We start from the raw sequence: 26,291 nt of genomic DNA, 5'->3' as shown, positions 1-26,291 counted from the left end.
GTGACGAGGTGCCTGGCAGCAGGGCCTTCATTGGAGCAGGGCAGGGATGGTGCTGCCGGCGAGGTGCAGGCGCATGGCCAAGCACTGAGGGAGAACCTCTTTGTGGAGCGAGGAGCTGTTAGTGAGGCACTTCGAGAACAGAGGAAGGGCAAGGAATGTTTCAGGTGGAGTTGGTACATTGCAGGAAGTTCTTCCATTTTTCCTTAGGTTTATCTCCTGAAGTTCCCGGCTCACTTTGTTCTATTGCTGCTCGGTGTAAACCTCCGCGGTGGCTTTGTCCCGTGGCACTGCGCAGCGCTTAGCAGTGCCGCGCCGGGAGCAGCCCGCACTGTGACTGGGGGATGCCGCCGTCCCGCCGCGGCCGGCACGGAGACTCCGGGGGAGTTCCCCGGGCACGGCCGCTGCCGCCCCCCCGCCCCGTTTAAAAACCCTACCCCGTTTCCTTCGAGCGAACCGCGGCAGAGGCAAATCCGGCACCGCTCTCGTACGCCCCGGCTGCAGCCCCCGGCCCCATCCTCAGGGGGAGGTTGGCCGGGCACCGCGGGGCAGCTTCCCCCGGCAGGGGGGGTCGGAGGGCAAGGCGGCGCCGGACGCGGCCTCCCGCCACGGCCCGTGGGCTCCTCGCAGCCCGCCCGGCGGAGGGGCGCCGCGGGGCCCGGGGTTCGCGATGGCCGCGCGGCGGAGCGGGCCGCGCCTGACAGGAAGCCGCCCGCCCGGCGCCGCGCGGGAGGGCCCGGCCCTCGCCTTCCCTTCCGCCGCGGGCCGCGCTCCGCCTGCCGGCGGCCCCCAGGTGTGCGCGGAGCGGGGCGGCGCTCCCTTCGTCCTCCGGCCCGAGCGCCGCAGCCGCGCGGCTGGGCCGTCACGTGGGGCGGCGGCGGTGGAGCGGCGGCGCTGCGCTCCGTTTTCCTCCACCTGCCCCGGAGCGGTGAACGCGGGCCCGGCCATGGGGCTGCGGCGGGAGGCGGCTGCCCCGCCGCCGGCCGCCCGGGCTGCGGGGGCCGGCGGGCGGGCGTAGAAGCGAGCGCTTCCCCCCTTTGCCGAAGGGCAGGTGGCGGCGACCCGCCATGGAGAAGGCGGCGGCGGCGGCGGAGCTCCGGCAGGGCGCGCTGGTGCCGCTCACCGCCATCTGCCTGGGTGAGTGCCGGCGGCCGCTCCCCGCGGGGCACGTCCGGGCACGGAGCCGGGATGCGGGCACCTGCGGAGGCCTCCGCGGCACGGCGGGCTCGGGGCCGCGTTGCGGGCGTTTTGGGGGGAGCCGGGCCGGCGGGGCTGTGCGGGCCGAGCCGCGTTCCGTCCGGGTCGCGTGTCTCGCTCCTGGGTTGAGTCTAGTACGGTGACCCCATGCGGAGCTTTAAAAAAAGAAAGTTTGGACGGCAGCGATGCCCCAAGGAGTTGAACCGCGACACCGCCCGTCGCCGCTGTGAGCGGCCGGGGGGGAACGCGTTCCCCGATGCTCCGCTCTCCTCCCGCGGCAGGTGCCGGGTTGTGGCGGCGCGGAGGCGCGTCCCCTGCCGATAGCGGGCAGCCCTTTTTCTGGGGGAAGGCACTTTTCCTTGGGGCTTTGTGCTGCCCTGTGCCCGCAGCCGGCAGCCCGGCGGTTGGGGTTACCGGCCCTTGCCTGTCCCAGGGGCCTGTGCTGGGCTGATCCCAGCTCTTTCGAGGGCTCTGAGTGCTGTCTGATAAACGTACTGCCCGCGGAACTGTGTGAAACCCTCTGCTGCTTGCTGATAAAGCGGGTTTGTGTTTGGTAATGCCGACTGATAGGCAGCATCAGTTACATAAACTGTCAGAAGTGGCCGTACTGCTTATTCTCTTTCTGTGGAAGTTTTTAATGTCAGCGCTTGCCCAGGAAAGTGTGGAAAGTTAAAGACTGCTCTGGTGACTAAAGACATCTCTGTGTTAACTATGAAATACAGTGCATAAAGCCCTGTAAGCTTCAGAGCAGCTGAAACATCTCTGCCTGCTGCCGCTGCTGTATTGCAGAGACATAAAGGGCTGCCAGAAGTGTGTGCAGCATGAGGGCAGAGCCTGCTGGACTCTTGAGTCTAAAATATAAGTTCCAGCCATTTATTTTTCTTGGGGCCTGGTCAGAGCTTTGTGAAAACTTCTGTTATTTAATAAAAATAGTGTAGTTGTTCTAAAAGTGACTAATACTGTCACTGAAGATCATGCGAGTTCCAGAGTCCAAGCGAGAGCACTTTGTGTCCTTCTCTGGAGGTGGCATGAGGTCGGAAGTTTGGTAAATCTCTGCAGTGCTTTGTGCCTGTCCCTTGCACAGTAGTGAAAGTTAACAAGCAGGGGAGGGGGGAAGCTTATCACTTGTTGTGCAGTGAAGACCCCACAAGAGCACTGTGCTTTAGCTGTTATTGTGTGTTACTTCCTGCCTGCCTGGCCTTTCGGTCTGTCGTTGCTTTCAGTTCCTGTTTCTCACTTCTCCAGCCCTTCTCCGCTTTTACTTTTTGTTCTCCTAGGGCTGTTTGTGGGGTTTCGTGTCTCTGTAGACACACTGCTGCCGCCTGTGGCTGTTTGACTTCAGCTGTGAGCCGCAGTGTGGAGCTGCTTTGTGGCAGCTGTTCTTGGTGAGGCTGTTTCATTCCTTGTTCCTTAGAAATGCTGGAGAATGCAGAAAGTGGATGAATAACCAGAATAGCAGGGCTGGTGTCTCTCCTGGGAGTGCATCAGGGCAAGTGCTCTGATCTGAGGGCCTGGGTGGGAGTGGGGAACAGTGAGGGACCATGTTGAGGAAAGCATCTGATGTGAGGCAGTTCTGAAGAACTGTTCTCAACTACTGGCTGCTTGTTATGGAGCAACTTGGAAATGAGAGAGAGCTGCAGTACCAGCCAGTAGGTTTGTGTAGGGAGGGCTCTGTTTGCCAGGTGTGCGGAGCTGCCCATCACTGTCTGCCTGGCTGTGCTCAGGGCTGCTGGCTGAGCTGTCACATGGAGCTGGGAGCTCCATGTGTGCTGCTTCTTCCCTCTAGCCCTGTCCTGCTGCAAGTTCCTCCTGAAGGACCCCTCTCAGGAACCTCTGCTTGGAGCTTGTTCTGTCATGTTGGGAAAACTCAGGCAGGACATGTGCAGAAAGGCAGTGACAGAGCCTGGTTAGGATGATACTCTGCCTATTGTTAGACAGAGTACATTCACATACTTAGGAGCAAAATATTTTAATGTTCATAACATCTGTCAATTTGTGACTTAATTGCTGGCTGATGTCTTCTCAGTCTGTGTGACTGAATTACTATGGTTACAGGAACAGCGGTGCTTAATGCCACATGGGGGAACTTTGTGTCACAGTGTTGCTGTGGGCCAGGACCTATCGTGCAGCTCAGGTGTGGAGCTGCCCCTGGCACAGTGTGGTTACACAGTGCCTTGGCCTGGTTGTGTAATAAATGCTGCTGTGCGTTAATTATGTAATAAAATCAGCACTATTAACATCCCTTGAACATAGTATTGATACTTTTGAGTGCAAATGAGTAGCTCGAGCCTGTTTGTTCTGAAGCTACAGCTGTTCCTCAGCTGCCCTCCTTCCCTTGCACTGTTCCGCAGCTTCTTTCCCTTGTGCTGGTCTGTCAGGCCAGAAGGTGGTTGGAGCCAGGGTTGTTGTCCTGCGATGTTTTAACGGTGCTAAGACAAAAGGGCCTGAAGTCAGCATGCCTCCATGATACAGAAATAGTGCTAATTGTCAGTGGCTTCCAGTCACTGCTGGGAGCACAGACAGTTCCTCTTCCATTGTTCATTTTTTAATGGTGTTTTTTTTCTAAACGCTTGCTGCAGATTGGCTATAGAAAGATTTTGGATTTAACACATGCAAAATTAAGCCAACAGGGTGCCTGGCTGGGGTGTTGTGAATTAAGTGTTGGTAACCTTTTAAACCTTTCTAATTTGCTTTAGTGTTTGTCATGTCATTAGTAAACTGTAGGTTACAGAACACTGCTAAGATGAGAGCAGTTAGTGAAATGCAGTGTAATCACCAGAAAAGGGCTTGAAGAATCTGCGAGGAAACTCCAGTGGAAGTGTGTGCTACACTGAGCTCTGCAGTAACAACAGCACAGGAAAAAGTGTTGGTGATGGCCCCTCTTAAAGATCGTTCTAACAGTGTATTCTCTGAGAGGAGACTTCTGAGAAAGTGGGGAGCATCTAAAGACCCGCCTGGAAGGCAAATGTGAACTGCAGGCACCCTGCAAATCTCATCTTGCTTTGATGTCACTAATAGGCTTTTTAAAAAACTTCATTGCTGTTGATTAGCCAAGTTAACTGTGTTTGCTTTTGCAGCTTGTTTTCAAGGTGACATTTACCTGATAGGAACAAACTGCTTTATTCAGCGAGGATGCATTTCAAGATAACCTTATAAATTATTTTACAACATTTGAGCTGTTAAAGTGACCAGCTGTGATTGTGGATGTTGTAGTGTGATTGTTTTTCTGTCTTCCCCAATTAAAAAAAAAAATCCCACAAAAGACAACTGAGTTGTCGTTTCTCTTGTTAGCATATTTGATTGATGCTGAACTGATATTGTTTGTTGAAAGTTGAGAGTTGATTCATGTGAATTCTCAGTGGAGATAAATAGAATTCTTACTGGAAGACTGTAATACCTTTATATAAACATGGCAGCAAACACTTAGAAACGGCAGACTATGAACTGCCTCACTGTGCCACTGGAACCTATGGTAACATTTTTTCTTTCTATCTTTACAGTGAATCTCTTTCTGACTGGGAAAATAGAAAGTGCTGTTACCTCACTAGGTAAGATACACTTTTCTTATTTATATTTATTGTTGTTTTGAAGTTGTTACTGTTCTTTTACTGTTTGAAGACTTGTTTAAGCAAAGCAGTATGACCTTTGCTTGAGAAAGGGTAGCAGTGACATTTTAGGAAGCTTAGAACTTTCAAATCTTGCTGGAATGGTTATTGGACTCCGTCAGTGTTCTGAGACAGTGTCTCTGTGTTGGAAAAAAATCTTAAGCTTGAGGCCAAGGTCACAGTATGTACTGATATGTTTGGGGGAAAATCTGTGTTTAGGAGATGTGCCTGGGAACATCAAGCTGGGGGCAGAGGCCCATTCCCAGAGGAGCTAAAACCGGAATGTTAAGAACATCTTTTGATTCTTAGAGTGGAAATGCAATCAGAGTCCTGGCACTTAGTGTAATTTCCTTCTCTGTAGTAGTACTGTGGCTTACTGACGTTACTGGAGGAGTATAATCAGAGTCCTCTTAGTGATAAGGGTACTCTTGTGCCTTTCAATCCACAGTCACTTTGGTAGGCATACTTTAAGCCTAAAGAGGCTACAACTTAAATAAAACATAATAACCAAATATGGGAGGCAGGAGAAATGGAAATGAGAAAACACAAAAATAATTCTAAGGCAGTCGCTTGATTAATGTGAGAGTCTGAGTATTCAAATCGACATGGAGTTTTGAGAGAAGATTTAAATTGGGAAAGGATAGTAATTGTATGATTACATGACTTCCTTAAGCTTATTTTAGGGTAGCTTGGATGCACCACATGGGGTGTGTGTTGTTTGCAATACTATATTTCCATTCTTCTATTAGAAAAAGACCAGAATGTGATCTGTGTCTTGATCTGTTCTGCCAGGATTGTTCTTAGCTTCTGATGGGGTTTGGCATCCCCTGCCTGTATGGTATTTAAGTTTACAAAGTGTAACTTGCGTAATTATACAGTCTAGATTGCTGCTACTACTTCAGCCTCAAATACGTAACACTTCTTCCTGCTGGCTCTGCTCTTTTCCAATGCTGTCCTTTTGCTAGAAACAGGGTTGTAACATTTTACTTTTATTCTTTCGAGCATTCGGAAAACCTTGTAATACTGTAGCCTTCATGATTTCTTGCTCTGATACAGCTTTGAGTTGCTCTGAATCCTGACATAGTAACTGGAGCAGTGTGAAAAATGATCATAAAAGGTCATTGCCATAATGCAGTTCATATCTTGTTTTCCTGTGTGCTGGAAGATAACAGGTAAGGGTAGTGCAGTTGCAAGGCAGATAACTCTGCTGAGAACCCTCTTGAAGGAGGTGTTCCTTAGCAGCCATAATAAAAGTGGAGGGGGGCGGTTGCTGTCCCAAACGTATCCTTACGAAGCATCTATTACAGACATATCTTTACAGAAAGGTGTTGTGGGGTTTCTCTTCATAAAGCTCGCAGTGGCAGAAATAAAAATTTCTGGAGATCACAGGTCAAGCCACCTTCTCAGCTGTATTCGTACACTTCAAGCCATCAAAGCTGTCTCTGCTGAAAGGGAGAAGTTCTCCCACCATGTGCTCTTCCCCTGCCTCAGTAGAGCAGGTTCTGCTTCTTGGTCCCACAGAGTGCTCAGGTTCTGCAGGGTCAGCGAGCTGTGTGTGTGCTGGTGCTGGGGGAGCAGCAGCTGGCTGTGTGGTGGATAAAACCAGGGAGAGCCTTCAGACTACAGGCATGAGGGGTCTGTGCTAAGCAGTGTGTGAGAGCACTCCTTGAGGGAGCAGTTAGAGAACTGAGGAGAGAGTGTTCTGCCAGCCCTGAGGTAGCTGTTAAGAAGGCATATTTTGCTAAACATGAAGTCTTGAGAGAAAGCTCCTTGTGGCTTCTCTTAGTCTGGAGCAGATGGTTGAGGTGTACTCCCTGTTACAGAAGGGTGCAAAGATGCAGGGTTGATCTTCTGCTGGGATCATCTAAAAATTTCATGGAATAGAGTCATGAATGTTGGAAAAGGCCACAATCCAACCAGCAGTCCATCCCTCCATGCCCACTAACCTGTGTCTGTCCATGCTGCACCTGTCCTTTTCTTTAACACCTCCAGGATGGTGACTCCACCACTTCCCTTGTCTCTGCTCTCACCCTATTTATTCCTGCACAGCTTAGTAACCCCAAAACAAGCTGTGCTGTCCTCTGGTGAAGTGTGGTATCTGTTGTAGTTGCTCTTGCAAAGAATAGGACTAGTACCTTCTGTGTAATGTTTTGGAAAATTTCTTGGAAGCTTTTAGTAGCAAGAATTAGTGGCGTATTTAACTGGAGGGAGAAATTTACTGCTGTTTGCAGTATAAGAAATCCATTTGATCATTACTGAAAGAGCCTCATATTAAGATTTTTCATCTTACTGTGGGATCATAAGAGTGGTTTGGGTTGGAAGGGATCCCAAAGATTACCAAATTCCAACCCCTCTGCCACAGGCAGGGCCACCAACCTCCAGTTCAGGTACTAGACCAGGTTGCCAGGGCCCCATCCTAGCTGATCTTGAACACCTCCAGGGATGGGACGTCCACAGCCTCTCTGAGCAGCCTGTTTCAGCACCTCACTACTCTCTCTGTGAAGAACTTCCTCCTGACATCCAATCTAAACCTTCCCTCCTCGAGCTTAAAACCATTCCCCCTTGTATCACTGTCTACCCAAGTAAAAAGCTGATTCCCTCCTGTTTATAATGCCTTTTTAAATACTGGAAGGCTGCAGTGATGTCTCCTTGCTGCCTTCTCTCCTCCAGGCTGAAAAACCCAGCTCTCTCATCCTTCTTGATGAAAACTCTAAACTCAAACCACTTCTAACATTGAAATGATACTTTAAAAAAAAAAAAATCTATAAAAGATTAATTGTTGTTTATCTTCAGAATTTGTTAAACAACAACAAAAAATATCACCTCAGTAAGATTTTGTTGGGTTGGTTTGCTTGTACAGGGATTGATATTCTCTTGCTTTTTAATGATCAAACATCCAGAATGTGGAAAATGTAAGCCATTTTGGGTGTTTTGTAAATTGAGTTTTCACTTTGCTTCTGTGTTTGTGTGCAAAAGCACAAAGAGTTGTTGCAGAAAAGTTGTCACTACTCTTCTTATGCACTGTTGCTTATAAGACCTTCTTCATCCAGAAGCATGCCTTGCTATTTAGAGACTTCCCTTTTCCTTTAGGATGTTTTGGCAATTTGAGAAGGCTTGTATTTCCTTAAGGTTGATACATACTCAGTGTTGTGCTGAAGCCCAGCTTAGTATCACAGCACTGCATGTGGGTTTGTGGTTCTGCAAAATTCACACAGGAACTAGGAAGGGAATTGAGGCCCCTTTGTCAGCACTGAAACCCCAACAGTATGGTATGGCAGTGTGCCCTCGTGGTTTTTCTGTTTAGTGTGGGTTTTTCTTTCAAAATGAAGTTGTCATTTATGCAGGTGAAAGAACAGCTGCTCAGAAGCAGTGTTTGAAGACTTCACCTTCACTGCTACGCAGCAGTCAGTGCACAGGGGAAGACAATCATTAGGAAGGAGATCTGTTGGTCAATTGCAAGTGCCATAGTAATGAGCACTGACAAGAAATGAAGGGTGTCTAAAGCACCTGGCAATTAGAGTGAGGTTTGGGTAGACGAGATAGGAGTTTTGTGTGTGTGTCCCCTTCCAGATTTCCGCCGTGGGCTCAGGGGGCTATGCACATACCCTTAAAATAGTGTACGTATGTTTTGGCAATGGTAATAAGGTTAGCAGCCTGTTAGTTGAGCAGTCCCTGTAAGAGTGATTAATTGTGAGAGAAAAATTAATTCTCCTTTTAATTCTGAATGAGGTGAGTCTGAAATGTTTGTTTTATGGCAGGAGTGTAGACTGCTGCGGGGTATTGAGAAACAATGGCCATGGCCACCTGGGCTGCCATAAGTAACATTTAGCACAGCCCTTACCTCAGATTTTCACAGCAACCATCATTCTGTTAAAATCAAAAATCTTCTTCCTTTGTCCGTTCTTGTTCCTTGTCCCATGTTTGTGGCAGATGTGCAGTGTTAATAAGGAAAGGTGTTTCTCACTGAGAAACTTGTCACATTGCATCACGTTCGCTGCTAAGACTTGGGAAACTGTTGCTGGAAAAGAAAACCTGCTAGTGACCTTACTTCAGAAATCAGGGAGGTGTCACATAGCCTTTGGTCAGGTTTTTGTAAATATTTCCTAGCACTCAGGTGAAAGTATTGGGGAAATTCTCTGCTAAACTGCAGCAATGAATGTGAGTGAAGGTGCTTGTAGGGATTCAGCAGGGATTCTGGGACTCCTCAGAATATGAGCTCTAACCAGCTTTGTGTGAGAGCTGGTTTTGCTCTCTGTGCTGCTGTATTTATTGTCAACACAGCATATTAATCCAGAGCAAAAGTTGGTACAAGGGGAACAGAAACCTTTGCGAGGCTCTGCAGAAAGCCTCTGGATAGTGCTGCGTGCTGTGTTTGTTCTGTGTGCACTTTGTTTCCCTCCCGTTGAGAAGTTTCAGTAACTCAGCGGTAGGACATGCACTTCCCAGTTCCTCTTGCACTGCTGCTCGCTTTGTGTCCTCCCTTGCTGCTGTGGGATGTGTGTGCAGTGATAGATGTGTGGAGGGGCACATCTCAAGGCCTGGGTAGGCTGCTTTGGTGTGTGTAATGAAACATCTTGAGAGCCCAAGCTGACAAGTACTGTAGTCTTACATTTGCTTTCTTGTTCCTGTAGCTGTCAGTGCCCAGTGTGGAGCCTCTCTGTTTTTAGACATGTGCTAACAAAGGTTTTCTTGTATTTTTATAACCACTTCACTGCAAAATACTTGCTTGGAAAATAGATGTTTACTTGTGTTTATGTGTTTGGGAAGTTTTTGTGCTCTTTGAAACTAGTAGGAATTGCATACATGTATTTCAGTGAAACGCCCTGTTTGGAGGGTAAAAATAATGGCTCTTTCTGTTTTGCCTCAGGTAAGTTGCTCACCTCGTGCTTTGTATTCACGTGGCTCTCGCTTGAGAAATGCTTGCTGTGGGCAAATGGGTGAGCTCCAGCACCGGCTTTCCAGGGGATGCTGCAGGCCAGGCTCTGAGGGCAGCCCTGCAGTGCCTGCATCCGTGTGGCTTTGCTGGGACCTTGCCCATCCTTGTGCAGCTGATGCTGTCCTGGCTCTGAACCCAAAATGATGCATTTGTGCCTGCGTGCAAGCAATGCTGCAAGTCTGTGATGTACATCAGAGCATACTTACCTTAAAGTGCAGACATCCTTTTTTTTTTTTTTTTCCCCTTCATTATAAACTGGGAAGAATGAAACCTGTAACAATGGGAATGTTCAGCTGTAATCCAGAAGGCGTGCTCCAGATAGTCAGCTGATTTAGAAATAATTTTAAATATATATTTGGAGAGCGTTCAGAACAGCTTTTGCATTACAGAGAATTTCCTCTCTTGTAGTCTGCTGAGAGTACATCTTCCCAGCAGAACAGCTTTCCCACTTGTCCTTGGAGCAGCTCACTGCCATTTTTGAATTGCTTAATTACAAATTATAACTATCTGATGCAGCTTTGATTGGCCTGCAGCTTTCCATAGGAAGCTCTGAAAAGACTTTGAAAATACTGAGCTTTCCCTTTCTGCAAAATTTTAATCTGTTATCAGGAGGAATTTAAAGTACTCAGGAATTTTCAGTGAAAACATTTGACATCGAAGTCCAGTTAACTTTTTGTCTTCTTTTGTTGGTTTAACCATGACACTCTGCAGGTCTGTCATCCGGTTAGGAGAAGGAACGTATCCAGGAACAGGTTGTAGCAAAATGGGCTTCTAGGTGCTTTGCACTGAATATGGATCTTTTCCAGTTGGTGAGAGTCACAGCCAGCTTTGGGCAGCTGGTAAAGAGGATTTCTGCATTACATCCTCTCTTGCAGATCTGTGCGGTGATATTGATTGTAGCCTTCGGTAAATTCATACAAGGTTATTGATTGATCCTGCATTGAAATGCAGGTTATGCTTACCTGCAGTTCAGGTGGGTGCCTTAATTAAAAACTGGGCAGGGAAGAAAGCAATAAGAGGATGAAACTGTTGACTCCCATCTGTCTGCAACCCCCAGAAATTGATGAAAGCTCTTGTAGCTAACGTGAGTTGTTGATTAGGTGAAGCATTAACAATATTTTTTCCCTCTTATTAACAGTTGCTTGCAGTGGAGAACTCGAACAGCACACAGAGAGACGGGGCGTCATCTACAGCCCTTCCTGGCCACGAAACTATCCTCCAGCAGTAAACTGCAGCTGGTACATTCAAGGAGATCGTGGAGACATGATAACAATTAGGTATGGTTTGTGATATTCTGTGGGGATGATTGGTTGCTTTGCTGAAATGAAGCTGTATGTTGCGATCTGATGTAACAATGTTGAACTGTTTGCCAGAGCTACCAAGTGGCTGAATAGATGGACAGCAAACTTGGTCATACTGGAGCATGGGTTGCAGGTTGGGCACCTCCATTTTAGAATTGTTCTGCTATCTTGTTTCTGTAAGTTACCTCTGACATCTGTTTATATTCAAGTCATTTGTAGTCTGTTGATATTTTTGTCTTCGTAATACCTGTAAATTTGATTAATTTCTCTTGAATAATTGCAGTATCCTTCTCAAACCAGGAACTGCTTGTTTAAAAAAAGAAAAAAGCAAACCTGGGAAAGGTTTTTTGTTTGTTTTTTCTTTAGTGCTTTTTTTTTTTTATTTGATGCCATCTGCTCATTCTTTGCTCAGCTGCTTAAAAGGACTACAAACCTCTTCAGCTGCAGATGCTCAGCAATTAAAAACAAATCTGACACAGATGGAATAATAGAAGGGCTCCACCATTCCTAGTTCAAAATAGGATCTACTCATCAAACGTAAGGAAGTAGATACCTGCCAACATTTAAGCACCATAAATAGAAACATGCTTTTCAACCCCATTAAATTGTATTGGACTTGCAGAGTTTATTTCAAAGCAGAGATTGTTGGAAGCTCTGAGAAAGCATATAAATGAGAGAGAGGACTTGGCTCTGGAGAATAGTGCTGCAGTTTATGCTCTGAAAAGTCTCAGAGCTCCTAGTTAGAATTAGGATCTCTTTAGCAAGTGTGAATTTAACAGAGGGTAAAGAATTGAAGGAAAGTGAGATGAGGAAACCAGTAATAATGTGTACACAGCTTGAATGTGTGCATTAGCAATAGTTTTGAAAGATTTCTTTCTGATGAGTTTGTTTTCTGCCACTGGATACAAAGCCATATCCTGCCCTCCTCTGCACATGTGAACAATGGGAGCTGTGTTTACATCCTAGGGAGTAGTTTGCCTTGTGGGTAGCAGACGTGTTGTAGTGCTACGTTTCTGACTATAAATGTCCTTGAAATGATTCACTCCAGTGTAGGAAATACAAAATGTTACAGCATCAGAGGATTTCTTTAGAATATTGTAGCAGTCTTAATGCCAAAGATGTAAAAGCAGCAGCTGACTTTGCCTATGTCATGCCAGCCTAGGAAACTGGAAAACAGGGCTCAAATAAAAACATTTTTTCTTCTTAACAGTGGGGAATGCTTCTTGTCATAGCTGTGTGCTGACGGGGGCATAGAAAATATTCCAAAGAAAATAAAAAATAATTCTTAGGGTGAGATCTAGTTTTTAACAGGTTCACAAAACAGAAGATACCACCTTCTTTGTGTTATGTCATACAGAAAACATTTGCCTTGATCTTGGATTCTCATTGATGGTATGACAGCAATGTTATATAAGTAGCATATTTGGGATACAGCAGGAGTCACTGAAGGATAAAATTGCAACTGAAAGTGGTTTTGATTTCTAAAACATGCAGTCAGTGGTCATTTTTTTAATAAGCTCATTATTCAGCAGCTTTTAATAGAGCAGTATGCAGATCTACACGTGGATGTTGTGTCCTGTCTCCTGTGGATGTGTCCTTTAGAAGCTTGGTTTTGGCATCTACCTTTCACGGTTGTGTTGATTGTCTCATATCCTCACGTCTCCACTGTTTTGCTCTGTAGTTTACTTTTTAGAAATCCCTGGGAGAATCTTCACAAGAATGAGAAGTATGTTTTTCTTGCTTATTAGCAAGAATAACAGGTCCTTATTAGTTTTGCACGTTTCCATCCTTTCTTTCAAGTTTTTATTTCTGATAGGATCGTGCTGTTGAGACCTGGGAACACATGTAGCCACTGTTTTCCAGGATTATATTGTGTCACTTGTTGTTCAGATAATTAGTAAGTTATTGTTTCGGAAACTTTTTTTTTTTTTGTCTGAATTCCTCTCTGTTTAGGTCTTATTTTCATAGAAGACCACGTGTAAGTCCTGTAATAGGGATGTCATACCCTTTAACTGCTTTTTTGCACCATCCTTAACAGGGTGTATTTGTTTCCACCAATCTGATGAAAATATCTTTTTTTTTTTTTAAAAGATTCTTTATCAGTTGCTGTTATCTGATTGTTGCAATTGGCCCTGATGTGGGGACAGTATGAATAATTGCATTTTATTATAGGAATTAATGAGACTGAGAGTAAAATGTTCTCCATGATCAGAATTCAAGATACGAGCGTTGAGAAATTATTTCCGTAGTGACCTTCTCACGTTCTGTATTAACTGGGGAGGCCTCGCCAGCTTTCACTTCAGTGATCTGTGTCATTGGTTTGGGAAAAAAAATGCCAAGGTGCCAGCTGAGATTGAGATTTTGAGTAAAGCCGAGGCGTGTTCGTGTCAAGACTTTCTGGCATGTATTTATGGACAAATTCAAGGGGCCGTTTGATACTGTATTTGCTGAACATGGTGATTCAGAATTTGACATTAATTGGAAAAACTTATAATAGCCATGTATTTAATTAAGTTTCTTGTGCTTTTGAAAAACCAGCCATATCTCCTGCCTAAGGTTGCAGGGTTGGTGCTTGGAAGTGGGGAGTAGAATAGAGCTTTCCTGACTTCAGGTCCTTGTGCTCCAGTGAGTAAACAAAAGCTTTTAATGAGCCAATTCAGTCATCAGTTGTTTGCAGTCTGCACTTGCTGTGAGAGGCTGGCAAATAGAAGTAACTTCTCTTGCTTAATTGGCCTCTCTGATTTATTTTGGGACTGTACTCTCCTAATTTACCCATGATATTTATTCTCCAAATTTAATGACTTTGGAGGGCCAAGGTGGACATTTTTTAAATTCTTACTTTCATTCAGGTTTTACAACTGCTGGGTCTGAAGCATTTAACCATTCTTGTTCATATTCATGGTCATCCCATGTTTATCTTTTTACAGTTAAGAATGCTTTTCCCAGCTTTAATCTGTATTTGCTTGTGCTTCAACTACGTAGAGGTTGTAAGGAATTCCCCACATTATTTATACAAGTACTTTTTTTTTTTCCTAGTAGCTACTGCTCTCTGGTGCAGATGCCAAAAATCTCTGCTATGGATTAGTTTTGCGGGTAGTCTGCTTTTTATCTTAGTTACAGAGTGTAAATGAGTATTTATGGCAAGTTGGTTTAGTGAAGTTCTATCCAGAAGTTCGCAAACACTTAACAGTTAATAGGTGAATGTTGTTGTAAGTTACTGTTGTTTCATTTCAGTAATGTTACAAGCTAGATCTGATCACAACCTGTCCTGTAATTCCTTGCAAGTTCCCAGAGTCCTGCTCAGTGTGGGAGGTAACCTGTTTCCAGTAACGTACCTTCAAAGAAAAATGAGATGATTTTACCTTTTCTTTCTGCAGTATTCCGTAGAAGCAGACTGTGCCACATTTGTCCGTTCCCACTGAATTGTTCTGAACTTGGGATTTGAATGCTCCCAGTGCCTGATAGACTATTATTGTACTTCTGTATGCTATTACTGTTATTATTTTAAAAGGAATTAGCAGCAGAAGGGATGTTCTCCCTTACTTACGCTCTGTACCATCAATCACTCAGCTGCTGGGCTGATCCTTCTGGCACAAAAAGTTGTATTCCTGTTTGAGGAAGTTCAAGTGAATGAGCAAATGTCCCCATGCTCTATTTTGTGGGTAGCAGAATTAAATTATTCTTCAGAAGACTACAACAGCAACACTAGATCTAATTACAGGTGATGAAAGAAGTGAAGCAGCAGAAGTTGAATGCCCTATTCAGAACTCCTAGGTTAAATAAATCAGTAGGCTATTTAATGTCAGATCAATGTGGCAGAAGCTTTTTGCACAAAACCTCGTTGCAAATGGATTGTAAAGTGAAAACCAGTTTTCTGTATTTCTACACGCATATGTATGCATATGTGTTGTTTCATATTTTGTTGTAAATTTTTTTTTGTTTGAGATTGACTGACAGTCCACTCAAATATATGATATTTTTGGTCTTAAGTGAAGTCACTATCAATATAGATGGGACAAAATTTGCTTCCATTGATAACAGTGTAATGTAAAAGGGTGCTTGTGGAGAGTTGTTATACAGTGCCTTAATCGAAGCAAAATGTGTTTCAGTTATACTCTGCATGAAATGGAATGTAATTGTTTTGACTTTGCTTTTGCCCTCTGAAGGAATTTTATAATTGCTCTGGCATTTACTGTATATAAAACTTCACATCAAAACTAGAACACTTATATTTCAGAGAACTTGTGTTTATTCGGTGTGTTTCAAACTTTCAGGTGCCAGCATGTGGTTGAGGTGCTTCTTGCTTCTGAGAAAACAAGGAGTTTGTTCTTGACAGTATTCTTTATCTTCCTTTACTGAATAGTGAGGCAGTTGTTTCAGTAGCTCATGCATGGCAGCGAGGCATTGTGTGCTGGTGTTGTCAGGGAGGCTGTTAAACGTGCTACCTTCTTCATATATATCCCGCCTCACCGCTTGTGTGCTTGGATGGCTTTGTGCCCAACACTTGTGCTTCTGGATGGAGAATGTGGGACTCTGTTCTGAATCTCAGATCCACAGCCAGTACTCAGGAAAATCAGTTACGTCTGTATGTTTCTGCTTTAAAAGGTGGGACTAAACTTTCTTCTTCATTCGTATCTCCTCTTTGCTCTTTATTAGCAGTATAATATTCTGAATATGCAAATAGAGGTAATTATTGATAATTATCTACAAATACAGGGTAGATTGCTCATTTGCAGAAGAGTTTGTGAACCAAGCGTGAGTGCAGTGGGGAAAATGTGTGAGCTTTGAGACTTGGCTGCAGTGCTGGGAGCTGGCAGGGTAGGAGAACAAATTGCTCAGCTCTGTAAGATTGTTCTTGGTACATCTGAAATCTCCATAGAAGTGAGTTAAAAGATGTAGTAAATGATCTCATTGTTTCACACGAGCAAGGGTTTTTCTGGTTATTTCCCCCTCCTCCACTCCCAAGTTCTGAGCTTCCATTACTGGGTTTAGTGACTGTTCCCTTTTGTTACAAATGTTGTTGGGCAAATAGTTACTTCCAATGATTTCCATAAAAATTCTTTCTGACAAGAAAACTCTACAAATAATTTTCCAAGTAGATGATAGAAACTCTTCGTGGTGCCTGGTAGCTAAGAAAAAGAAAGTGGAACCAATGTGGAAGCTCAGTAGTGCCGTCTCAGACTTTCCGTGGGTGCTGGCAGTTTCATAGCTGCTTCATGTAACTCCTTTTCGTGCTGTAGTGCCTCTTTGTACACTTGGTCATTAGGAAGTTTTTGTAGAACACCTGGGACAGAAATTCTTTGCCTGGTTGATACTTGAGGTTTTTTATTTTGACTTCAGATTCACTTAAGACTCCCTTGCAAAATAAGCTGTTTTTTAAAGCTTGATGAAATTGCTTACATAGGAAGGAAGTGGGTACTGTGGAAGAATTCTTCCTAGCTGGAATGATATGTGGAACATAATAGGAGAAAAAGAATTAGAAAAGAGGAGGGGGGCATATTTGTATCCAACAAGTTGCTGATCACGTTTTAATTTCCATTTTAATTTAACATCCTGGTGGCTCTTATTTTTCATTCTCTTCATGAAAACTGCAAAAAAATGTTTCAAGTCAGTACATTTGGCAGAACTCTGGGGTGTGTGTAGGCTTGAACTGCTCTAAAATGAATTGGCTGGTTTACAAAGTTGCTGCTCTTTCCCTTTCACCTTCAAAGGGCAAGATCTGGCAGGCTTTTACAGCCTTTTGTAAGTACACCATGGTGTCAGAAAATTATCTTCCATTTATCTTTTTCAGATAGTTCTTCCTCTGTGTTTCTGAGAAGTCCTTTGTGGAAGGAGATTCCTACTTCATAGCAGCTTTTCAGTCTCTATGACTTTTCTGTTCAGGTGTTTGTGTGGAGTATGCAGTGACTGTTACCAAGTTAATTGTGTGTAGCTGAGGTATGTAAAGAAGAACACAGTACGGTTCTAAGTGTCTTGGACAGTGTGCCCTTTCACAGTAAGCTTCTCCCTTACTGCAGATTACTGAAAGCAAATGCAATGTGTTTCATCAGAGCGTGAACAAACACCCAGTGTGGTTCTGAGCTCCAGTTTAGGGAGTATTATTTGGCTGTGTTCAGTGTTCAGCAGCTGTTGGAACACCTCTTTGCACTGGGTAAGATGCTATGGAATAGCCATTGGCCCTGGGTCAGCACGAGAGCTGGATGTTTGATGGTGAAAGGTTATAAGCTCGTTTGCTCTGCATTTGCGTTCCCGGAAAGGGAATGTGTTATTCTTTGAACTAAATAATCATACAGTTAGAGAGACTTCATGTTCCATTTCCTTTCTTGCTGTTCTCATCTTGTCCTCTCCCTGCTTATCCCTGGCTTGAAAAACTGATTTTTGTCTTGCTTCTTTGTCCCCTTAGGGTTCTTTGTATTGCTTCCTATTGTTCTTACTCTGATACAATAGCTTCTAATCTCATGCCATCTTTTAATAGCTTCTAAGGTCGGAAAAGATTGTTGAAATAATTTTTTATGCTTCCACATAATGTTCTTTGCTATTTTTTCTTTTACTCAGGTCTGTGTTTTAGGAAGTAGTTTTGCCTACAGGCTCTGAATAAGAGATGCATTCTTTCAGATTTTGGAGCTGCTTGGCATACTGTTTATGCCAGTGAGATGAGTGCTTTTCCAAATTGGGAGAATTTGAATGCAATGTTTATGTGTATGCAAGATACTGGAGATGTTTCATTATCTTTGAATGTGATCTCTTTATGTCAGCACTGCTTGTGCAGAAACTCAACTGCTACATTCTGTTTTTTCACTGTTTAACTGTTCCAGATAAATGTCTTTTGTTACTTGTGTTTTCTTTTGTTCTTAACAGTTTTAAGAACTTTGATTTAGAAGAATCTCAGAAATGTGCAGTAGATTGGTTGATGATTGGCCCATCTTCCAAGAGAGAGGAGTACAAAGTATGCGGATCTTCCATACCTCCATCTTTCATCTCTGCAAGGGATCATGTTTGGATATTTTTTCACTCAGATGCATCAAGCTCAGGACAGTCTCAGGGATTTCGCCTTTCTTATATTAGAGGTAAAACCTTGCAATTTTGTTGGCTTTGCTTAAGCACTCTAGTAAAACTTGAAGACAGGAGTATTTGTTGATGAGAGTCATGGGACCAGTCTTGCTTATTAAGTGTTAGCGTGGTAACACTGATACTTTTTCCAGTTAGCTTTTTACTGGTTTTCTTGAAGTATACTGGCCTGACTATTGACTTGTGACACACAGAGAGGGTAGACATTAAAATGTGACATTGGATGGTTACAAAAGTTTTGATACTGACTTTTTTCTGCTTGTCCTCTTTCACAGGAAAGATCGGCCAGGCTGCATGCCAGTCAGATGAATTCCATTGTGCAAATGGAAAGTGTATTCCCAGTACTTGGAAATGTAATTCCATGGACGAGTGTGGGGATAGCTCAGATGAGAGAAACTGCACTGTTCCTCCAACAGAGCCTCCGTCCAGCATCTGTCCCTCAGGAACATTCCAGTGCAGTGTAGCCCGCTCCACCAAGTGCTTGATGAACGAGCTGAGGTGTAATTCAGTTAAAGACTGCAGCGATGGTTCAGATGAAGATAATTGTCCTGATCTTTCCTGTGGCAAAAGGCTGGGTAATTTTTATGGATCTTTTGCTTCCCCAGACTTATTCCGTGCTGATCACAGCAAATCAGACCTTCGTTGCACGTGGTATGTGGATACACAAGATAATCGACATGTTCTGTTGCAGCTTGATTTGCAGTTAGGCTACAATGACTACGTAAAGGTGTATGATGGCATTGAAGAGAGAGGCGATAAATTACTGCAAACATTTTCGTTTCACAACAATAGGCATCCAGTGAGCGTGGAGTCATCAAAGGGCCAGCTCACAGTCTCGTATCATGCTCGCTCAAAGAGCACTGGCCATGGATTCAATGCAACCTACCAGGTGAAAGGCTATTGTCTTCCTTGGGAACACCCCTGTGGAAGTGATGAGGAGTGTTTCACGGATAAGCAACATTGTGATGGCTGGTGGCACTGTCCAAATGGCAAAGATGAGGAGAACTGTCCAGCTTGCCAGAAGAATGAATATCCATGTGAAGGAAATAGTGGGCTTTGCTACTCAATACTTGACCGCTGTAATAACCAAAAGAACTGCCCAGATGGCTCAGATGAAAAAAACTGCTTTACTTGCCAGCCAGGGAATTTCCATTGTGGGACAAATCTGTGTATCTTTGAGACTTGGCGCTGTGATGGTCAAGAAGACTGCCAGGATGGAAGCGATGAGCACAACTGCCTGGTGATTGTTCCCAGGAAGGTCATCACGGCTGCTCTAATCGGGAGTCTCGTGTGTGGCCTGCTGCTGGTGATAGCACTGGGTTGTGCATTTAAATTATATTCCCTGAGGACTAGAGAATACAGGTACATAGAAACATCTTGGTTTTATGATTCTTTAGTAACTGACTGCATATTTCTTTGATTAAAGGAGGAAAAAAAGTAAATTGTTTAACAAAGAATTCAGAAAATACTGTGAAATATGTTAAGTAGTACTCACTGCATTAGGCTTAGAGAAGAGTAGTTGAGATTTTCAGAAGTAGGGGAAATGTCAGGTCTTCTATGATCTGTGGAAAATACGCATCTCTTGTGTAGCCTGCCAGACCTGAATCTAACAAATATCAAAACTATTTTGAGAAATTTCCTTTCTTTGCCTGTGCTTTGTATGTTTGTGCGACTGTGGTTGTGCCCTTTTGGAGAGAGTCAGAAGGGACTTCCTGGTGCCTGTCTCTTGTCATATGCACCAAGCCTGTCCATGATGTGTGCTTGTTGCAGTGCTTCATGCTGTATTTTCCAAAAATAAGCAGAACAAATTAATGCCTTTATTGATGTAAGTTGGCTTATTGGAAAATATGCAGTTACTACGGAGTCCAAACTCAGACTGGGTTTTCTGATTTGATTCACTGTTACTATTGTTCCTTTTATTAATTTTAGCATCCTGATAAGGTTTTGCACAGAGCACTGGTAAAGATTTGCCTTTTTGCTGCTAGTTTGAAGCCCTCTGCTCTGTGTCTGTGCGTTAACGTGAGAGGAGGCAGGACAAACTGACTGTAACTTCTCTTCTGTTTTTTTTCCTACTGTGGTTCTGTTCCCAGAGCATTTGAGACCCAGATGACACGACTTGAGGCAGAATTTGTGCGTCGGGAAGCTCCACCTTCCTATGGGCAGCTGATTGCACAAGGACTGATCCCCCCAGTTGAAGACTTCCCTGTGTACAATGCATCACAAGTATGGTGACATGAGTGCTGATGAACCTAGTAGCAGGCGGACTGCTATAAGATAGAACTGGTCTGGAACTGTGTTCTGTCAGTAGCAGAGAAGCTCTGCTAACTGTATGGAAATGCTCTTACTGAAATATGTATGTTTTACTTTGAGCTGTAGAATCATAGTCATGTATCTTGGTGCTGTGGGTAGTTTTGAACACATTAAATATATTTGCTAGGGATCAGCAGTGAGAAAAACTTGCTGTTTTACTGTATGTCAAGACAGAATGAACAGAGATAGAGAAAGTAAATTAAAAAAAAAGAAAAGGAGCTTTCCAAGCTGAAACTGTGAATGTCTGAGGTGATAAGAAAGTAGGTCTCTAACAGTATTTTTGGGAAACTCTAGAATTAATTTTTATTTACAAATACATTACACTGGGAAGCCATTAAGTCATATTGATGTTTTACTGTTGAGTTCTCAAAAGTCTCTCACAAACTGTTAAAATTATCCCACTGTGATGCAGTTCCAAGTGTGATAAAGCACTCGAAGCTTGTTACTCAGGTGCAGCAGTACTATGTTTGCCTTTCTCCACTGTTACCAGGGTTTGAGAATCCTCTGCTATTTCTGTTGGCAGAGGACTTGGTGGTCTGCAGCCTGTTCTTTGGTGGTGATCTGATAGCAAGTGGGAAGCATCTTGCTGGGCAAACAAGAAGAAATTAAATTCATTAAGGAAACGTTTCAGTGGAGAATGTTTTGGTAGAGACAGAGCTAGCTTTGACATTCTTAGTAGTTCATTAGAAAGTACAAGTTTAATGAGGAGGATTCTCTTAAAATGGAGATCTTAGTGAATGAGCTATGGGAGAAGTCTTTTGAGTGTGTGCTAAATCGGTTGCCTCTGTGTGACAGGCCTCCGTGCTGCAGAACATCCGAACAGCCATGAGGAGGCAGATGAGACGTCACTCGTCACGACGAAGCTCGTCTCGGCGGCGCCTTGGCCGACTCTGGAACAGACTCTTCCACAGACCTCGGGTGAGAGGACAGATCCCGCTCCTGACACCTGCCCGCACTTCGCAGACGACGTTGGGTGATGGAATCATCAACCGCGCTGATGGGACTGTCAGGAGTTCTCCACCTTCACCTGAAGGACCTACTTTAGAGGCAGACGCCCACGCCAGTGACCTGCAAGAAGCTGGATGTAGCACCTTGCAGCCGGAGACTGAAATCACAGAGCCATCGCCTTCGAATGTCTTAGAGAACACTTGCACTGCTGCGCAAGCAGAGCCTGAGTCTGGACACGCTGATAAATCTGTAGGTGCTGAGACCTCGGGCAGCGAGCTCAAGCAGCCCAATAAAGTGGATTCAGGAAAGTCTTTCAGAGATCCTTTGTCTGAAAGTGTCACAGAAGCGATCCATGGAGGGTCAGCACCCAGGAGGACTGTCCTAGAGGGCAATAATTTAAGTAGAAGTCATCCACCAAGTGAAGAGCCATGTAGGTTACCCTTAAAGTGGGAGTCTGCTTATTCAGATAGCCCCTTGAATGTTCATATCCAAGTGGATGGACAAAGCCGGTGTTGCCCTGGCTCCCATCGGGAGGAGCCTTTGGGTATTCATGCGGCTTGTTGCCATTCTGTGGAAGTGCCAATGTTAGAGTCCTCTGCTCCCCTCTCTGAAATCAGTACAAGTGATGATGAGTCTTTACTTGTTTGCTAGTAGAAGCTTTTGTTTTGACCCTGTAAACTTTGTAACTTCATTGTTTATATGACTGTGCACTTTGATTTTAGGTGGTTTCTGCTCTCAGATTGTCCATCAAAACTGGTGTGCTTTAATCCCCAGGAGTACAGCACAGGACTAAATGGGACAAGTTTTTCTTTGTTGCTATTCCTGAAACTCCAGTGGGGGCAGAAGTAGGCCAGTATGTGATGTCAGGGGCTCAGAGAGCAAGAATATGTCACTGTAGTTGGGAGGCATCTCCACTGTTTATTTCTTCTATGCTTTATTTACTTTCCATTCAGGGAGTTGGTATTTCTTTACTTTTTCAAGTGGTCTTACAGAAATTAACACTGTTGGAACTTGGAGCAGGCACCAGTTGTGACTGTGAGTACCAGTCGAGAAATAACATTGTCCTTTTAGGCATCATTATTTAACTAAAATTTAATAATATCATTAAAATTTTTGAGAGGAAATAAAATCCTTTGTTGTTCCCTATTTCTAGAAGTAGCTTGCTTCCTTTGCTCCCTTCAGAAATGTTTTGATGGCCATATAGATCTTGAAACATCCACTAGAACCAAAGTTTCTATATAGAGTATGCAGAACATTCCTGTCTGCTATGGCTTTGTATTAAGAGATCAGCAATGTTCAGTACAAGTGAAATGCATTGAACCCCATTTGCAACAATATTTTTCAGTTGTCATATGTTACTCTTTTCAAAGGGATGTAGCAAAGGTTGAAGAATCGCTTGCTGTCTTCCTACCCTTTTTCCTCTCCTCCCTTCTGATTTCAGGGACTTTTATGATTACACCTCTTTGGTTGTGCTCTGAAGGTTTCTGAGACTTCACAGCTAGCTGCAATAGGAAGCACTGAGCACTTGGTAACTGTCGGGATTGGATTCTTTATTTTGTAATAAAATCTACTTCACAAGCTTTCTCGTAAATCTGCTATCTAGGTGCAGCTTTTTGAAACTTGTTTTTCTAGTCAGTTATAGGGGTTTGCTTTTACCTTCTGTTAAGAACTGAAGTAGGACAGTGCCAGTTTCAAAGCTGACACTGTGTGAATTGTATACTGCTTTAAACTGGTGCCTTTTTGTGTTTTTTTTTTTTTTTTTAATTTAGAGTGCAATTAGAAGCAAGCAAGATATTTACCTGAAAGAAGGTGGATATTACTGAAGCAGGAATGACCTGGTGCAGTCACAGCTGGTTATGGTCTGATAGTTTGGCCCTGCTGCTGGTAGGATGGTGCCATGAAATAGCGTGGGCCAGGCTTCCCCCCGCCCTTTGAGGAGCTCTGTTTTGGCCCTCTGGTGAGGCAGTAACAAACTGGAATGCTACGTACAGAAATTAACAAAGAAGTTATCTCAGCTGTTCCTCTGTAAGTATCCAAGTGCTCTGATGCTGTTTAATGCTGTAGGAATTCAACTTGCCTGAAGTTATTAACTGGTAACTCCAGCTTGTAAAGCTGGGGTGGACTTGAAGTGGGGTGTTTTTGCAGGCTTTTGCAGTGAACAGTTCACATTGAAGTGTCTGAGATGTTTTTTAATGGACTGTATATGCCCTGAATCTTCCTCTAGGACTTCCTGTGGGAGTGCTTTAAAAAAATAAGCATTAAGACTTTTGCTTTACTGAAATGTAATGTGAAGGAATAACTTTGAAATTACTTTTTTGATTTCAGTTGCAAATTGGTTTCATAGTGTGTTTTCCAGAGGCGGAAGATTCAAAGTCTGTAAGAGCATAGAAAGGATTGTAGCAAAATGCATAATGAGCAAGAGTCATAGTTACATTAAGTAAGTACTACTCACTCATTTCTTCTCAAGTGCTTTTGTGATCAGAATTCATTTCATCAAGGAAAATGAAGCTTTGAAAGATGTTAATTTCATAGCATTTATAAACATTTTAAATGCATTCCACCTTTGCTGTGTACTGTAGTCATCATGCTGCCAGATTGTTTGCATCGAAGGCTGCAAGTTTTAGTGTCATCTTTTTTTCCCAGAGGTAACTTTAAATACTTAGTAGTTTTATTTGTAAAACAGTAAGCCTAATCTTAGTGGGGAGGAGGATTGTTCCAGGGTTAATATTGTGATGATATGAAGGATCTTCAGAATAAGTGTTTATTTAATTCTCTTACAGAAATGTATTACTATAGAAAAATAATTTTGATCGTACTATGCCTTAAATTATCATCACTGTAAGGCTCTTGAAGTTAAAATATGTTGAAATGTTAGAGTTGAAATATATACTTTAAATTACTCTATATTGTGGGAACAACCCTGAACTGTATTTTCTTTTAAGATGTAACAACATAATTTCTTACATATATAATGCATATTTTGTGTACTGATCCATTTGGTAACTCAGCAGAAATTTCAGTGAGAAGGATTTATATTTAGAAACTGACAAACATCCAGGTTAATGAAAATTTGATGCTTGAAGTGTACAGAAATACTCACAGCCATCACTGCTGGAATTTACAGCCTTGCATAAATGAGACATACAAGCCTGGTGCTTTTGTAAACACCTATGTTTTGTATTCTGCAATGGAATATTCTCTCCTAGCTCCCCTAGTCCATTCCTTGGAGGCAAGAGTCACTTTTGCAGAAGAAACGTGTGCATGTGTGCTGTGGGTACAAACAAATGTGTTGAAATGTTGACACTTGATGGAAAACTCAGAGTCTGCCTTAGTATATGTCTGCCCCTCCTTTCTCCACCCCTTGTAAGCATTAAGCAGAGAACTGACTGTCATTGAAGCTCACCCAGCTTCTGTTCCACGCAAGCTGCCTCCGTATATTCAGAACTAACTAAAAAAAAAAGGTGGAAAACTGCTACTATGCCAGAAGTGTGAACAGAAAATTTCGTTCTTTGCTCAGTGGAAAATTATGATTGCACTTCAATGACTACGTAACCTAATGAGCTAGTGAATTTATCTTTTAAAAAAATATTTTAAGAATGCTTTTCTGCGTTAAGTATTTTCATAGAAGGGAAAAAGTTTTAAAAAAAGAAACAACACCAAAAAACCCTACAAAACTCCACTGTCCAATCTCCCTAAAAAATAGTTTCCTAAAAATAACTCTGAATGGAGAGGAATATTTAAGCCTTTTCCTGATCTAAGACGAACCTCTCACCGGCAGCATCACGACTAAAGTGTTCTCTTACTCTCTTATTGCTATTAAAACATGGGCTGTATTTCTATTTGAAAATGCAACACTTTCCAGCTTGTGTATGACTCTGTAACATCCCTTAAATGTACTTGTTTTCTGTTCTCTGCCTTTTTTTTTTTCTTTTGGTATGTGTGTGTTGTATATATTCACTGAAATACATTTTACCATAATGTGTATGTACAGATGTATGGTTCAGGTATGGCATCGTGGTTACCTGTGTTTGCTGGTTCCTGGACAATGATACAATACAAGTAAGATGCTGGGCATCATCATACTTTGCTCTTGCTTCAATCTCTTAATTTTTAATAAAATTTAACGTGTCCAGAGACTGTGGATTTCTGACTTCACTTGAGAGTGCCAATCTGTTAGCACTGCCCATCGCTGACTCCATGTGTTGAGTCAGTTATGAGCCTTTGGTGTGAAGATCTGAAGTTGGTGTGTAGTTCTTTTTTTTGGCTGTATGCTTCTTGCTGGTATCTGAAGCTGTAGATGTGTGTCACTTTTTTTGGAAAGTACACGTGAAATCTTACCAGTAGCAATTTCCTGTTGTGTACAGATGTCTTTAAAAGACGCACACATATACCCCAAATAACAAAACATAGCTGTGGAGTGCATGATTCTTTATGACTCTGTTGCAGAGAAAAAAACGGACAAAAAGCCCTGTTCCTGAAACATAGCACCTCACTGCCAATTGCTGGGGCTGTATTTGTTTCGCTCATGCTTCCTCTCTCCAGTGTTTATGTCTTTTGTTTATGTCATTGGCTCTATTCTGCTGTGGTTGTTTTTTTTACTAGGAGGCATAGGCTGAGTTCTTTTGTGTTGGCAGAAGTTTGCTCTACAAACTTGGAAGTATTTATCTGTGTAGTAGAGAACTGTACAGACTTCATGGTCATCAGGACTTATCCATAACAATGAAGGATAGAAGGGCACAGCTTGATATAGAGGGCTGACAGTGCCTCACCTCATAGGAAGGGTGATTGCTTTCCTTCACCATGAAGTGCTAATTCAGCTTCAATAGCAGTGACACAAGCAGTAATACTACAACCCTAATACTGATGTAAACGTGGCTGAAATGAATAGAGCCCATAAAAGGCAGACAGGGTAATAAATGATACCTGTGC

The 26,291-nt window shown here is 43.3% G+C and overlaps 1 protein-coding gene across 1 annotated transcript; it reads left to right on the top strand.

Annotated features, from left to right (window-relative positions):
* Nucleotides 1-1,050: 1,050 nt before the first annotated feature.
* LRP3 (LDL receptor related protein 3) lies at nucleotides 1,051-22,491 on the top strand. Its single transcript, XM_042877088.1, has 7 exons — nucleotides 1,051-1,134; nucleotides 4,695-4,742; nucleotides 10,874-11,012; nucleotides 17,895-18,103; nucleotides 18,380-19,466; nucleotides 20,195-20,327; nucleotides 21,210-22,491. Exons 1-7 carry the CDS (start codon nucleotides 1,065-1,067, stop codon nucleotides 22,011-22,013), a joined length of 2,490 nt encoding a protein of 829 aa, XP_042733022.1. The 5' UTR covers nucleotides 1,051-1,064; the 3' UTR covers nucleotides 22,014-22,491.
* The last annotated feature ends 3,800 nt before the right edge of the window (nucleotides 22,492-26,291 follow it).

The sequence above is a fragment of the Lagopus leucura genome, unplaced genomic scaffold, assembly GCF_019238085.1.
Source record: "Lagopus leucura isolate 7727_CA_CO unplaced genomic scaffold, USGS_WTPT01 Super-Scaffold_100017, whole genome shotgun sequence".
NCBI lineage: Eukaryota > Metazoa > Chordata > Aves > Galliformes > Phasianidae > Lagopus > Lagopus leucura.
This window is presented reverse-complemented; position numbering and strand designations above follow the sequence as displayed.

Excerpts from the sequence above, each read along its gene's own strand:
- LRP3 (XM_042877088.1), top strand. The coding sequence starts at position 1,065 with ATGGAGAAGGCGGCGGCGGCGGCGGAGCTCCGGCAGGGCGCGCTGGTG. Across the intron at positions 19,467-20,194 it reads CTGAGGACTAGAGAATACAG|AGCATTTGAGACCCAGATGA; the intron begins GTACATAGAAAC and ends TTCTGTTCCCAG. Across the intron at positions 20,328-21,209 it reads CTGTGTACAATGCATCACAA|GCCTCCGTGCTGCAGAACAT; the intron begins GTATGGTGACAT and ends TCTGTGTGACAG.